The following is a 15,998-nucleotide window of genomic DNA, read 5'->3' as shown; positions in this document are numbered from 1 at the left end:
ATTAACAGAAGAATTTAGGATATCTTCTAAAAGAAAAAATGAGTGGTGTTGTGTGCTGAAAGGGAAATAAGAGCAAGACAAACTGAAATGGCAATTATAAATGAATTGCCATCTTGGCAACCACAAAAAGCAAAAGGTACTTGCTAGTAGGAGTCATAAAATTACCTTGGAGCTTCCCAGCAGCCAATGCACCAGGGAAATCTGTTCAAAATTAAATTTTGCAGGCTAAAGATATAGCTCAGTCAGTAAAGTACTTTGCCTTACAAACATAAAGATGTGAATTTGATCCCCAAGACCCACATAAAAAGCCAGGCATAATGGAGAACAACTGTTATCCCAGGCTGAGAAGGTAAAGACAAGAAGATCCCTGGGGCTGACAGTCCAGCTAGTCCACTTGAATTAGAGAGCTTCAGGTTCAATGAGGAACCCTGTCTCAAAACAGTAAGGTAAAATGCAACTGAGGAAGACACCTGACATCAACATCTGGCCCCATACCATATATTAGAGCAACTGCGCCCCTTACCCAGATATATGATGTTCCTAAATAGCTTGAGGGCTAGAGATATATCTCAGTTCGTAGAGTATTTTTCCTTTCATGAATAAGACTCAGGTGTGATCTCCAGCACCAACTAAACAAGTGATTCAAATAAACTGGGAAATCTAAGGTAGTCCTTGGCTCTATACACAGTTCGTCAGTCCAGGCTACAAAAACCCTGTCTCAAAAAAAGTGGTTAAGAGTATATGCTACATAATCGTGAGGATTAGGGTTTACATCCTAGTACCTGTGCAATAAGCCAGCTGCCAACATGAGGGATCAGACAGCTTGTTCAGGTCCCCATGTACCTATATGCACACACACTACACATGTGTACACACTCGGGCAGACATAAATAAAATCCTTAAAAATATAGCATAAAAGGACATTTATCACAAACTTAGTGGGAGACAAAAATTTGTCAATCTTAACCAGTACATCTCAGAAATGGTCTTAAGTAGATCAAAAATAAAGAAACAAATGATTTGACAAGTTTCATTTAATATATACCTAAATTCAATGTAGGAGAAGATGCCTAAAATCCTATCACGAGGAAGGTTGAGGCAGGAGGATCACCTAAATTTAAGACACTATAGTAAGTCATTGTTTCAAAAACAACAGAAATTATGGCAAAAACCACAAAGCAAACAAAAGCACTATATACATAAACGTCTTTGTAGTTGACTATAAATACAAATTCATTTCAAATAATAAAGAATATAAATTTAAGCACTAGATCCATAAATCAGACTGATTACCTATATCAGTCACTGAACTAAGAAAGTAAAATTAGCTAAATTTGAGTAAATAAAACTGTGCTCTGCTTTTCATTCGTTGGGCTAATGTTCTGAATAACCAGCCATGCTGAAGCTGTGAACAAGACTTGCACAAAAGGGTACAGATAAAGATATGCATTGGTCAAGACCAAATAAAACTGAGATGTGAAGGACTATCAAGTCTAATCTAGAGTGTGACATGCCCAGAATGCAAAGATTGTTCAATATTAAAGATTAATAAACTATAGTCGATATTAAAGATTAATAAAGTATAGTCAATCCAGGTGGTTAAATCCAGAATCATAAATGGGTTAGAGTCCAACATAAACGATCAAGCCTTTCTAACATTTCAAATGTGAAAGCTGAGGAGATGGCTCAGGTGATAAAATACTTTCTGTGCAAACATGAGATCCTGAGTTCAATCCCTACCATACACATAAAAAGCTAGGCATGATAGTGCTTGTAATTCCAGCACTGGGGCTGAGGTGGGGGCTGGTGGCGGGCGGTGGAGGCAGGAGGATACCTGGAGCTCAACAGCCAGCAAGCCTAGCCAAATCAGTGAGCTTAGGACAGTGAGACAGAAACCCTGTCTCAAAACACAAGGCAGATAGATGCTCACAGATACCTAAGGTAGACCTCTGCCCTACACAGCAACACACACATGCATATGCATCTGCACACACAGGAGCCAGAACACACATGTGCACAATCACACAAAAGTGAGTACATTCAATGACATGAGAATTTATAAAGTTTGGCTTGATCTAATATTAGATATCAATACTTGTACAGCCAGATTAAAGCAGAATAAAGAGGGTGAAGTGCTGCAACAAAAATTGAAAAGAAGATCAATCATTTTATAGAAAGAACACTTAAAACACAACCACTGTAACCATTCTCATGGAAAAAGTATAGAGAGACAGAAAGGTACAATAATCAAAGTAATGACGCAGAAAATGTAGCAGTAATATCTTTTCCAGTGTTACCCTGCTAAAAGGGCAACAATGAAACGAGTATTCCCTAACTGCTTGGGAAATAGACAAGGACAATCCCTCCATAGCCATATGGACACACTGCTAAAAATGCTCTTACCCAAAGGCACAATGGCCCTGGCCTGACACCCCAGTACTCAGGAAGGAAGCAGAAGAACACTGCAAACTGGTCAAAGCATGCTCATGCCTTTGGATTCAGAAAGGGGAGTTCTCTAGACTAGGCAGGAAATGGTAGGTGCAACAAACAGAAGATATGGAGACCTGAGTAGAAGCTACACATTCACTAGGAGACAGCAACCTAAATGACCTGACTGACCAGGATGAATCTGTGGCCACTGAAAATAAGGATTGCAAGCAACTTGAAGAAATAGGGAAAGGCTCCTCATACAAAATTTAAAATGATATACACACCTATAGCAGTTTGTAGTTATAAAATACATGATTTCCTTTCTTCTGCTTTTCTGTATTTTCCAGACAAGTCTTATAAATATTTTTATGAAGTTAATAAAACAATTAAGAGTGGGAGATATCAGGATCACCTTTCCTTAATTTCCAATTCTAAAAGGTACAAGTAAGTAAACACATTGAATTAACTAACTCCATCTCTTGCTGTTACCCAAACTTAAGATGTGCTAATACATAATTGCTATTCATTTTAAATATTCACACTCTAAAATATTTGTATTTACTTTTCCTGAGACAGGGCATCACTACGAAGTCTCAGCAGACCTAGCACTGGCTATTTGGCCCAGCTGCCTTCTAACTCACAAGAAATGTGCCTGGCTCTGTTTCTCAAGTGCTGAGATTAAAGACCTGTGCCAATATACCTGGTACATTCCACTGTGGTTAAAAACAAATTTCACTTCTCAAACTGTTACATGGTTAAGGAGTACCTTCATATTTTCTATGTAGTGTCATCACACAGACTCTAAAAGCACATATTAATTCTGAAAACTGCAAACCTATGTTAATGGGGTTATGGTTTAGTTAGCAAATGGGCACCATTTTGACGTTTCCAGACATGTATGTGGCTGTACTCTGCACACATGCACCTTCCCATTACCCTCTCCAGTCCGGTCCTTTCCCCACAGTAGTCCCCCTCCTGCTCTCATTACATATACATAGCATGGTCAAATCTAGACTGAACAAGTTTTCTAACAGCTGCTTAGTTTTATGGTAATGTGTTCATAATGTATAAACACATTGTGTGCTACCTTAATGTCAGTTCAATCAATCAATTATATGCTCTTTGAAAAGGACAACTGAAACTCAACATGTTCAGAATGTAACTCACTAAGCTATTGTTCAGTATTTAGAAAGCTGGGCTGGAGAGATGGCTCAGTGGTTAAGAGCACTGAACTGCTCTTCCGAGGTCCTGAGTTCAATTCCCAGCAACCACATGGTGGCTCACAACCATAATGGGATCTGATGCCCTCTGAAGACAGCCACGATATACTTATAATGAATAAAATAAATCTTTTATTAAAAGAAAAAGAAAGCTAAGCTCTGGATGAATTTAAATGTGGAAAAGCCTGCTGTTCAAGGTTACACTTGTGGAAGTAACCACACAATCATGCCTAAATTTGATACCTTAAGTGTGTCCAGTATACCCCGATCCTTAAACGTCTGGTATAGCTTTTTGCGCAGTTCATCTTGACTCAACACATCATCACACTTGTGGGGCATGGTGGACTGAAAAGAGAAAATGATGAGTTACCTAGTGGCAAAGGGGGACGTGATTTTCAGAAATCAGACCAGTGACCTCACCGGAAGCACTAAGATGCTTAACGAAGCTTTAACGAACATAAACAAAGAGCGGTTCCTTTCTGAAAACACCTGTCAAAAGGCAGGTGAAACTACCTGAGCCATCGTTATCTGCTTGCTCCCAAGCTCGCCCCTCCTCGGTCGGACTCCTTGCCCGGGACAGGTCTTAGGAGGAGAGGGAGCCCTTGAACTCCGAGCCCAGCCTCTGTCTCTAGGGACCTGGAAGAACAAGAGAGCTGATCATTCAGCCCATTATTTCGTCAAACACGCGCACTTCCTCCCAGTTTGAAAGGGCGGGTGGGGCCGTGACCCAGGAGGGACTCTGGATGGAATAAAGACGGAAACGAGAAACGAAGGACCAGAAGCGGCCACTCCGTAAGCAGTTTTCACTGCTCCACAGCTCGTTCCTACACCGATCCCCGCCCCGCTCAGCTGGCCGAACGTCTCTCTGACCAACCGCACACGCCAAGGGTTGGCGCGCTGCGACGCATGCGCGAGCTTAGGCCGGAAGTCCCATCCACATCTCGCGAGAGCAGAGCCTCAGATCTCGGGGGAGTGACTCCGGGTTTCCAAGCAGAAGCTCCGGAGCGCAGGTTCGCGAGGTGAGTGATTCTACTATCAGCTCCTCCCTACAGGTAAGATCTGGAGGGAAGTAGGGGGCGGAGGCTCTGGGTCCGCTGGGAATTGCAGGCCTCACGTGATGCGGACATTGGTCTTAGACCCTTATCCCGCCCTGACCGAACACCAGAGCCAGACTAATCACCGTTCTCCTGGTTGATAGAGTGCGCTCGGTGGCTTGGCGTTCTCCGGGTCAGTCAGTTAACCCAGTGTATCTTCACTGCAGTGCCATTGCCCTTTACAGGTTTGTTGTAGAAAGCAGTCCTGGGCATCATAGGTTGACCGCATCCTTGGTCTGTTTCCGTTAAATGTCAGTAGTATCCTACCCCCGCACTCACTTGTCTCCAGACTTTGACTGATGCTCTCTCAAAGATGCAAAAAGCTCATCTCGTTGAGAAACACAGAACTTAATTTTATAGAGAACCCCCATTGTGTGTTTGCTGATCTGTGTGACAAATGGAATTACAGCTGTCAGGAGCACAGGGCAGTTTCTAAAGGTTCTTCTGCAGAGAGATTTGCTATAAAAATGGATGGCTTTGAACTGCGGTGCTTGCGTATTATCTTGTGTTTGCCTGTAACCTAAAATGTTTAACTTGCAAAGGATTTTTAAGTTCGCCCTCCCACTCTTGCACTGGTAGTCTTCCACCATCATCGCACCATATGAATTTTAGCTTCCTGGTAACTTCAGATAACAGCCCTGGGCTTGGCCTCTAGAGCAGTTTAGTGTAAATCTATCAAGTTTCGGAGTTAAAAAAGTACTTGGCCTTGTGTATGTACTACACTTTCCCAAACCCAAACCAGACATGAATAATTGATCACAGCCATTCCCTGCTGACCACACTGTTTCTCAGCACCAACTCCTGGCAACCATACCGGACATGAATAATAGATCACAGCCTTTCATTGCTGACTACACTGTTTCTCAGCACCATCTCTTTTTGGCAGCCATACCAGCTAAGTAGATTTTTCTCACAAGAAACACTATGGTATCCCCAGTCAAATAAATCCCTTTTCTACTAGACATGGTACTTCAATAATATGCTGAACACTTATCCACCACAGAACACTCCAGAAAAAAAAAAGTATTGATCCACAAGCTGATGGAAACCTCCGTGCAAACATTGGACCATAAATTGGCATAGAACACTCAGATGTTTCTGGGTATTAATTTTAAGTCAGCTATAGGTCACCCCTTAATTCAACAAATAATGAGTGTTGCCTAGATCGCTAGCACTGCTAGACCCTGGGGATACCATAAAGAACAAGAACAGTGTGTGTCTGTTCTCTTTGAGGACTTCTTTCTGTCACCCAGGCTATAGGTCTCAAGTGTGCTCGAGAATATACCGTTTACATTTCCTTTGCAGGGCAGAAAAGTTAAATTTGATGTGGTCTGCTCTTAGTGTAAGTAGAGAATACAAGTGAATAATAACCTGGATGTGGTGGTAACAGTGGTTTTGTTAACTTAAACTGAATAAGCTACTGTACAGAAAAAGGTCCCAACATGGTATCTGACCAAAACTAGCCAGGTAACACCTACTTAAGTTGGTGTTTAGTCTCATGAATATACCCGAGAAGATATCCTTTTATCTGTTTCTGAAAATAAGAGTACCATTACCTCCTACCTCTTAGCATGTAGGACCTTTCTGTGACTGTGATTTCTTTAATGTCACTTAACAATAGATGTAGAGTTGTTGGTCCAAGCTATATAATTTCTGAGGACCTGAAGACTTTTTTTGAATTGAAATGCCTAGGCATTTTTCTAATATCCAATATGCGGTCTTTAATTTGCATCCTGCCCCGCCCGGCTCGGCGCTGAGAAGTTAGGATTTGTATGTGATGGGGGGGGGGGATTAAGCAGATTTGCATCTTTTGTTATTTTGGTGTATATCCAGTGCTGGAAACCCTTCGTTCCCAATGGTAACAACCTACAGAGGCATTTGCTTTTCTTACATATTTTGTACACTTAAGTTCTCATTTAATTTTGCTCTTTTCATGGAACCTAGCTGGCTTTGAGCTTAGGATCTGCCTGCCTTAGCTTCCTCAGTGCTAGAATTGCATGTCTGTTTTAATCTCTGTATTTGGGGGTCAGCTAAAAAACACCTATTCTATCCATAGGGACTGTAACATATTAAGTTGTAGAGATTAAGATATGGACTTCTCCAGAAAGGGAGGGCTGTTAATCAGGTTTATCTGAGCTAGGCATTTTGAAACCATCCTGGATTATCCTTTTTCCCCCACAGCCCAGTATAATCTACTCCCAAATTGTGTGTGTCCACTTCATCAAACTAGCCCTGTAGAGATGCTTTAAAGGAAACGAGCAGACATATACATTGGTCAATACTTACTTTTTTTTTAAAGATTTATTCATTTATTATATATATAAGCACACTGTAGCTGTCTTCAGATACACCAGAAGAGGACATCGGATCTCTTTACAGATGGTTGTGAGCCACCATGTGGTTGCTAGGAATTGAACTCAGGACCTCTGGAAGAGCAGTCAGTGCTCTTAACCACTGAGCCATCTCTCCAGCTCCAATACTTACTTTTGACCACAGCAGTTACTTATTACTTGTGTTCACTTGTCTGTGAGTATTCATTTTGAGACAGGGTCTCACTCTAGTTCGGGCTGTTCTGGAACTCACTATGTATTCTAAAGTGGCCTCAGAGCTATAGTGACCCTCCTGCCCCAGCCTCCCAAGTGCTAGTAAAGCAGACACAAGACAGCTTGTGTTGTTTTATACGTTGGAATTCTAAATAGTAGCACTTATTTTATGGCTAGAAAAGGTGCAGAGGTTTTATATAGAATTTAGAATAGATCTCAAGTTGAGTGGTTCTGTATTGGAAGTGCTAGCCCCACATAAATACTTTTATTCAAACTACTAAATTAAATTTTCAGTTCTGCAGTTATCCTAGCCAATTTCAGGTACTTAATGGCTTCTATATTAGATAGTATGGTTATAGAGTATTTCTATCTTGGCAGAAAGTTCATTAGCGTGGACAACAAAAGTGTATGTCCAATGCCCAATGCCCAGCAGGAGATAAGCTTAAAAATAGTAGCTAAGTCTAAATGCTGCATACTTTCTCTTACATATGAGATCTAGGTTGAAAAACATTTGCAAATAAAAGAAGTGGGGACTGTTTGAGAGAGGATATCTGTAAGGAGGCAGGAAGAAGAGGGCAGGAAGAAGAGGGCGGTAAGGAAATGGGGATGACTAAAGTGGGTCTCAGTGACTGTATGAAGTGGATTCTGTGTGGATGAAGATGGCCTGGGAAAGCCATTGTTTGTACAGTTTGTAAGAGAACCCTTCTATGTCTGTCTTTCACTTCCCATTCTATTCCATGCCATCCTAGACATAACACTTCTTTACCATTTGCACATCCCAATAAGGAACTGTGGAGCATGATGTGGGTTATTTTTCTATGCATGCATTTCCTTCTGCTGTCTGGGGGCTTGCTCCCTTCTATGCTGTTGTTGCTTAAAACTATATGTGCTGAACAAAGTAAATCCTTCCTTTGGCATACTGCAGCCCTGTAGCCTATTCTAGCAGGAATTCATGATATCATTGTTTAGTTGCTTCAAACTTCACGTTCTCTTTCCTTTCCTTTTTTCTGGGACTACTTCGAAGGCTCCCAAACATTGCATAGTTTTCTGTCATTCCTGCTCGTCTCTGTTATCTACTTTTAGTATTGGATCCTTTTCTTCCTTTCTCCTAAAACTAACAGCTTTTTCTGGAAAGGACTAAATGGTAAATGTTTTGGGGCTCTATGTTAGGTAGTCAATGCTCAGCTCTTACATTGAAGGATGAAAGCAGTTTGGCCTGCCATATGTAGGTGTGGACTCCAGCCCCATATAATGTTCTAAATACTTCATTGTGCCAAAAGATTCTCATGTTTGTCTTCCACAATTATAGACTTCCATTTTCAACTGAATGTGCTAACTTTGCCTTGCTTTTCTTCATTAGGAAACACATTCCAGATTTCTTTGGATGTCATTGATTTTCCTGTGAATCAGCAGAAGACCTAGAGGGGCTTGGTGAGTTGCGGTCTCTCACACCTCAGATGTGCAGGAGGCTAACACTCCAGTTGCCTAGATTCCCGCCCCGTGTTGAGGAGTTACTAGTTGTGTCATGCATTCTTCCATGCTATTCTAGATAACACTTATCAAGTAGTCACTGTTAGGCAGACACTCTTTGTTAGATTTCTATGCTTTCATATGTTAGGTTACATAGTACCCCTCCTACACACCAGTAAATTCGCTTCAGTGCTACCTACCATTGTTGTATAGATGAGGAAACACACAAGGTGAGTAACTGGTACCTATACTCACATTCCAAGTAAGACTCACAACCTGACTTTGTCTAAATCCAAAGCCCTTGTACACGCATACTAAAATCCAGCCTATCTACTAATCAGCTTTCTTATAATTTCTGTTGAAACCCATAGAATAGGGCTGGTGCAGTCAGAGAACTTGCCACCAAGCCTGACAACTGCAGTTTGATCCCTGGGACTCACGTGGAGAAAGAGATAACTGATCTTCATGGTGCATGTGTACATACCCACCCACCCACCATACATACAATAAATGTTTCTTTTAATGTAAATCCGTGGAATACTTGGTTTCTGCCCACCTTACCCAATTTCTCTTGTTGTTTTTATTTTGAGACAATCTCCATTACGTAGCTATAGCTGCCTTGGCCTGGAAGTAATAGAAATCCACCTGCCTCCGCTTTTCAAAAGCTGGGATTAAAGGCTTGTCTATTATGCCTGGCAAACTTTCTTTTTAAATAAATTAGTACATGAAGAGATATATCATAAGCCCTTGTATTTTCAGAGACACAAATTTGTAGCAAACATCCTTCTGATAGAAAATGATACACTGTATAATCTGTGGACAGATGTTACAAAATTGTCTCTTTTGTATAAAAATGGTTTGTGGTAGTATAGCTGGCTTTTAGCTTTTCAGTGGAAGTGCTTGTCATCTGAAAATTTCTGAAACAAGCTAATTACTTCCTTTGCCTTTTCTGCTTTTTAACCAACAACCTCTAATAGTCTTTCCAGATGTTAAAGTGGACATAAGTAGTATAGTCCAACTTAATTAAGCCCAAGTACTCCCATCAGGTACAGGAATCCTTGAGCTAAATGTTTCAGATTTTCAATCATGAAAGTAAGTCTTTATGATATACTACAGGTTTACCAGTTTCCTTCAGAAGATATAGTACATTGGGTTCTAAGGGACATATCGCAGATATTTAATGTATATAGTCCAAAAGTCCCATGCCTATGATAGTATACCAGAAAGCAGACCATTTAAATAGGAAAACTAAAATGTTAATCATTTTGGGTCTCAGTATTGAGGACTAAATATGTGTGTGTGTGTGTGTGTGTGTGTGTGTGTGTGTGTGTGTGTGTGTGTGTGTGTGTGTTTCATTTAATTTGATTAGGAGCTACATATTGAAGACAATGTCTGGAAGCTTCTACTTTGTAATTGTTGGCCACCATGATAATCCAGTTTTTGAAATGGAATTTTTGCCACCTGGGAAAGCAGAATCCAAAGTATGTATGCAACCTTAAATTAATAAGACTTTTTGGGTTTGTAATGGTATGTCATAATACTGTTTTAGAACTGAAATAGATTAGGATAAATAAAACAACTGAGATATAGCAACAGTTAAATTAGATTTTTCTCTGGAGTCTCATAGACTGATAAAAAACAGGGAAGGAATGTCACCCACTATGAAAGGCTTCATAAGCATACAGAAATGTAGCCTGCCTGTCATGGGCCTGGGACAATTTTTGTTGCCTCAAAATGCCACAGTAGTCCATTGTGCTTCAGCAAATCACATTTTTCATCAGAACAGAGATAGATCAGTTTACACCTGAGGATTAAACAGAGCCTTACTCCCATGTTGTCCTGCTGTCATCAGGACTATAGCACTTCATTTCTGAGGCTTTTCCAGCACTGCTTAAATTGTCTCCATCTTACTGATAGCCAGGCCACATCAGGAAATTCTAAAAGCAACAGCAGAGGTAATGCTTTCTTATTATCTAACTTGTCTTAGTCTTAGTTCTTTCTCTGGCTACTTCTCACCTTAAAGCATTTCCACAGTATGTGCCCAATCCTTCAAGAGTGATCGTCAGTGTATAGGAAGGAAAAACACTGCTGAGACAGACACAGCAAATAACCATTTCTCTAAGGATTCGGGTTTCTTTGGCATGGCAGCATTAAGGATGCAAACATATTTTTTCAGGGTTCCTGGGCAACTGGTGACCTTCCACCAGCCTTATTCTGAGAACAACCTCCCCAGTAAGAAGGGTATGCTATATGCTAGTTTCCTGTGGCTGTCATAGCATAGTACCATAACTTGAGTGGCTTAGAACAGAAATGTACTGTAGCAGTTTTAGGAACAAACATCTGAAATTGATGCCTTGGCAAGGCCACACTCCTATGGAAGGTAGTTCTTTTGGCTTCCAGCAACTTAGTGCCTGTATTCTGGTAGCATTCTCCTTGCGTACATGTGTTCAAATTCCCATTTAATTTTTTCCTTGTGGAGGCAATGTGAGAGTTTCACTTTGTAGCCTTGACTGTCCTAGAATTCACTACGTGGCCCAGGATGGCCTCTACTTCATGGATATACTCTTTCCTCAAACTCCTTAGTGCCAAGATTACAGGTATGAGCCACCACACACCACAGCAAACCTTTTTCCTAAAGACAGCAAGTACACTGGATTAGAGGCTCACTCTACTCCAGAATGACCTCATCTTAACTAACCAGAACTTCAGTGACCCTATTTCTAAGGCCACATTCTGAGGACCACGAGTTTTGAGAAGGACTCTATATACCAGTGGTTCTCAACCTTCCTCATGCTGCAACGCTTTAATATAGTTCCTCATGTTGTAGTAACCCCCCCAACCATAGACTTATTTCATTGCTACTTTGTAACTATAACTTTGCTATTATGAATTGTAATGTAAATATTTGATATGCAGGTGGTCTTAGGTGACCCCCTGTGAAAGGGTTTTTCAGCCTCCATAGGGGTTGCCATCCATAGTTTGAGAACTATATACCATCTAGAATCTCTTCCATAACAGGTAGTTTTTGAAAAACACATTCATTATAAAAGAGAATTCCACAGGAGTAAGACTTCATCCGGGTCATGAATTTGCTCTCTATATTGTAGTGAGTCATTCCTGCCTTCTTTCCAGTTAGGCCATCTTGCCCATGAAGAGAACACTCATGGTTCTGACCCGATTGTTTCTGCTGTTAATAGAGATGGCAACTCACAGCTGGGTTGAGCATGACCTCCCTCTCCATCCCAGGTCCCAAAGCCATGTAAGCTCTGTTCGCAAGAGGCCTATCATAGGCCTTACAAGTGTCATCTCTACTGTCTCTGCAGCTTCTGCTCAGGAAGCCTGGCTCTTCTTTAATCTCCAACCTTTGAGACCCTATATGCATAGTATCCCTTTGTTTCTGTCCTTGATTTCTACTTTGGTCTCCACCTAGGGAAAGTGCTCTCTTTGATCCACATCTGCTTACAGACTTTGTGTGTTTCTCTTCTACTAAGATAGGGGCTTCTGGAAAGTAGGATCTGCCTTATTTCCTCCATTAAAAGCAGTAGTCTTTCTTCATACGGTGATATATTTGTAGAAAGTTAGTAATTGTCCTCTCCCCAGCACTGAAAATATGTTTAATAGTTTCTTGAAGACATTTATTAATTGGTATTCCTATTTGTGAGTGATAGATATCAATACTATAAAAAACATAATCTTTTATGTCTTATGATGATAATACATGAAGTAAAATCAGAGAGTTCTCCCGTAAGAACAACATGTATGGGATTTACAGAATGAAAACCAGGCATGCTGGTGCTCACCTGTAGTCCTAGTACCTGGGAGGCTGAGGCAGGGTCAGGAGCTCCAGACCATTCTAGGATACATAGTAAGGCCATATCTAAAATAAGAGAAAACACAATACACACAAATCGACAGGATTTCAGAATGAATTGTTGGTGGTCCTAATGCCATATGGAAATGTTCATCTTTTTTCATTTCGTTATTTAGGATGATCACCGTCATCTGAACCAGTTTATAGCTCATGCTGCTCTTGACCTTGTGGATGAAAATATGTGGCTTTCTAACAACATGTACTTAAAAACTGTGGACAAATTTAATGAGTGGTTTGTGTCAGCATTTGTCACTGCAGGGCATATCCTTACTTTATGGTAGCTAGCTTTCTGTTGCTGTTATAAACACTGTGACCAAAGCCAACTTCCAGGACGAAAGAGTTAGCTTACACTTACCAAGTTCATTATTGAGGGAAGTTGGGGCAGGAGCTCAAGCTTAAACTGAAGTAGAAACCATAGAGGAGTCTTGTATACTGGGCCCACCTGCCTATGGACTTGGCCCTCCTACAACTTCAAAAAGTCAGGCTAACACAACATTTTTTCATGGTTTTTTCAATGGGTTTTTTTTTTTTTTGGTGGGGGTGGATGGGTGGGTATCTGAACCATACCAAACGCTATTTTACTTTAAGTCTGTTTCCTAACTTTAAACTATTACATTCTCCTTAAGAGAAAGCTAAGTTGACTTTAAGCCAGTTTATGCATCCAGCTTTGCCATCACAAAATACAGTTCATGCGACAAATGTGAAGAATATTTTACCAGATGACTGCTTTAAATGCTTCATTTCTAGTAAAATTATGCCTTAATTTTTTTCACATATGAGATTTATTATGCTTCATGATGTGAGGCAAGAAGATGGAATAAAGAACTTCTTTACTGATGTCTATGATTTGTATATAAAGGTACGGTATACCCCAAAATTAAAATATTTGATTTTTAAAAAGGATAAGGCTAGAGACAGCCCAAATTAAAGTATAAAAACCAGTTTCTCTTATCATTAGTAATTTCATTTTAGTGTTCCCCACATATGTTATGAAGCACTTATATGAGCTACACAAGAATTTTGGGAGGTTGGAGGGTGGAAATGACAGCAGCAGCGTGGCATAACTCTTTTAAAAACATATGAAACATTTACCATTTGTTTACATAATCCAAAGGGTCATATAGATTAATCCACTTGTAATGAATACAAAGTAAGTTCAAGATCCATGTTAATGTATGTAGGCCATATGAGTCAGACTATTGTGAGGTTAGCAGCAGGTACCTCTCAAAACTAAAATACTGGACCACAGAATTCCTGAAGAGGAGCCAGGTAAGGTGATGCATGCCTATGATCTCAGCACTTGGGAGGTAGAATAGGAAATTCAGGAGTGCAAAGCCAGTCTCAGATAAATGGTGAGTTTGAGGCTGCTTTGGACTTCACAAGACAGATAAACAGGTGTGGTAGCTTATACCTGAATTCTAAGACTTGGGAGACTGGATGGATTACACTGAGTTTAAAGCTAGTTAGATTACAGAGTTCAAGGCCAAGCTAGCCAATAGAATGAGAATCTGCCCCCAGAAAAAAAAATTAAGATGTTTCTGTTTATTTTTTTTTAAAGATTCTTGTTTCGTTTTTTATTTGTCTATTTGTCTTGTTGGTTTTTTTTGTTTGTTTTTTGTTTTTTGTTTTTTTTGTGGAGGTGGCAGGCTGGGGAGAGGTAATATAGTCATAGTGTACTTAATGGAGCGAGGTTAGGACAGCCTGTAGGAATCAGTTCTCTCCTACTATGTGGGCCCTGGAGATGGAAGTCTGCTTGTCAAGTTGGCTTTAGGCATTAGACCTGTTAATTTTCTGAGCTAGTCTCATGTAGTCCAGCCTGGTCTTGAACTCACTGTGCAGGGAAAGCTAGGCTTGAATTCCTGATCCTCCTGCAGTCCCAAGTGCAGAAACTTCAAGGGTATACAACCACACCTAAGGTGTTACTACAGTGTAACAATAGGCATCCTTCTTTGAGAAGCCCACATAGATGTCCTAGATATTCCTTACTTTCTTGGTGTCTCTTTTTATCTCTCATGATTACACTCTATAAATTCCTTTTAAAAATCCAGTTCTGCTTCATTTTAAAAAAAAGAGCAATGGAGCGCTTTCAATAAAAATTAAAAATGGGACTCCTGTCTTTGCTAAATTTTAAGATGTAAATTTCCATTAGCAACCTGTGATTTATCAGCCACTTTCCTTTTAATTGGCTCACTAATAACCTTTTTCTTTCCTAGTTTGCAATGAATCCATTTTATGAACCCAATTCTCCTATTCGATCAAGTGCATTTGACAGAAAAGTTCAGTTTCTTGGGAAGAAACACCTTTTAAGCTAAATGGAGAAACTCTGCAATAAGCTGTATCATCGTGGGGTGTGCTCAGGAGTGTGTGTTCTGTAAGTAATTTGAAATTGCCTGGAAAACGTTCCCTTAAAATTGTACATTGTTTTCATATTGACTGTCATTAGCATTGATATTTGCTTGTGGACAATGTTATTTACAAACAGTTCTGTACCAGTAATTTTGAACACTTTTATTTATTTAAAAGCTTGAGAAGACTCTTGCCTTTCCTAAGATAATTTGATATTAATTTATTAATTCAAAAGCATATTATGTCATAGTTAATATTTGTTAGAATGATTTAAGACTGAAAAGTTCTGGAGATGAATGAAATTGAGTTATTTACACATTTAGAGATGTTCTTTTAAAATGCATAGTACACTGCAGTACCAAGAAGCTGAAGCAGAAAGCCCATGCCAGTGCTACCCGCTTGCCTCCCTCCACCAGAGGCTGTGAATAATCACCCGGCTGTAACTCTAAACCCCTAGACCTATATATGCTGGACCAGTTCCAGGCCATGGCAAAGTATGTTGCCTCTGTCACCTTATATTCTAGTGTTTCCTTTCTCTTAGTAAACTAAAGGTTTACTTTATTTAAACTTGTTAATATCTGTATTTGAAAAAATGTTATAATACTGATTGGGTATTGCTAATAAAAGCTTGGGTTATACTGACACTTGCACTTAACTAACCTTTTTGCTATCTATATACAGGATGCGAGGTGGCAGATGTGGCCTCTTGTCTTAGATATGGTGGTGTTACAGTAGTAGATATGCATGAAAAAGCAAACCAGATTTTCATGTGTACACTGGAAAAATTTCATTCTAACATTTGAGTAAGCACTTCTAAACTTTCTTGTATTCTTTGGTGACATTGTTACTATCACTTTTTTTTATTTCTTAAATAAAGATTTATATCCAAGAATGTGGTAATTTGATGCCTACTTTTAAATGCAGACCAACACCAATACTTTTTTAATCCCATTCACTACTGAAGTCTGAAAGCTAATATGTACATCTTGATCACAGATCACCTCTTACTAGCTCACTAAGGCAC

The 15,998-nt window shown here is 39.9% G+C and overlaps 2 protein-coding genes across 4 annotated transcripts in view; one reads left to right on the top strand and one right to left on the bottom strand.

Moving 5' to 3' along the window:
* The window catches only part of Ofd1 (Ofd1 centriole and centriolar satellite protein), a 40,769-nt gene extending 36,200 nt beyond the window's left edge, over positions 1 to 4,569 (bottom strand). The window contains exons 1-2 of one of the 2 annotated variants that reach the window (NM_001106961.1): positions 4,164 to 4,569; positions 3,894 to 3,995 (exon numbers count right to left, since the gene is read on the bottom strand). In NM_001106961.1, coding sequence (NP_001100431.1) covers positions 3,894 to 3,995; positions 4,164 to 4,172 — 111 coding nt within the window. In that variant the 5' untranslated portion in view covers positions 4,173 to 4,569. The remainder of the gene's footprint in view (positions 1 to 3,893; positions 3,996 to 4,163) is intronic. The other variant, XM_087599589.1, reaches the window with a different exon arrangement.
* Positions 4,570 to 4,642: 73 nt separating this feature from the next.
* Trappc2 (trafficking protein particle complex subunit 2) lies at positions 4,643 to 15,863 on the top strand. Of its 2 annotated transcripts, none has more exons than XM_087600555.1 (6): positions 4,643 to 4,702; positions 8,648 to 8,718; positions 10,127 to 10,238; positions 12,745 to 12,889; positions 13,402 to 13,487; positions 14,842 to 15,863. In XM_087600555.1, exons 3-6 carry the CDS (start codon positions 10,146 to 10,148, stop codon positions 14,938 to 14,940), a joined length of 423 nt encoding a protein of 140 aa, XP_087456681.1. In that variant the 5' UTR covers positions 4,643 to 4,702; positions 8,648 to 8,718; positions 10,127 to 10,145; the 3' UTR covers positions 14,941 to 15,863. The 2 variants fall into 2 exon arrangements, with proteins under 2 accessions (XP_087456681.1, NP_001020136.1); NM_001024965.1 differs by having other exon boundaries at positions 4,656 to 4,669.
* Positions 15,864 to 15,998: the final 135 nt, after the last annotated feature.

This window comes from Rattus norvegicus, chromosome X, assembly GCF_021556685.1.
Source record: "Rattus norvegicus strain SHRSP/BbbUtx chromosome X, alternate assembly SHRSP_T2T, whole genome shotgun sequence".
NCBI classification, from domain to species: domain Eukaryota; kingdom Metazoa; phylum Chordata; class Mammalia; order Rodentia; family Muridae; genus Rattus; species Rattus norvegicus.
Note: the sequence above shows the minus strand (reverse complement) of the source record. Positions and strands in the feature narration are given on the sequence as shown.

Excerpts from the sequence above, each read along its gene's own strand:
- Trappc2 (XM_087600555.1), top strand. The coding sequence starts at position 10,146 with ATGTCTGGAAGCTTCTACTTTGTAATTGTTGGCCACCATGATAATCCA. Across the intron at positions 10,239-12,744 it reads CTGGGAAAGCAGAATCCAAA|GATGATCACCGTCATCTGAA; the intron begins GTATGTATGCAA and ends TTCGTTATTTAG. Across the intron at positions 12,890-13,401 it reads AGCATTTGTCACTGCAGGGC|ATATGAGATTTATTATGCTT; the intron begins ATATCCTTACTT and ends AATTTTTTTCAC.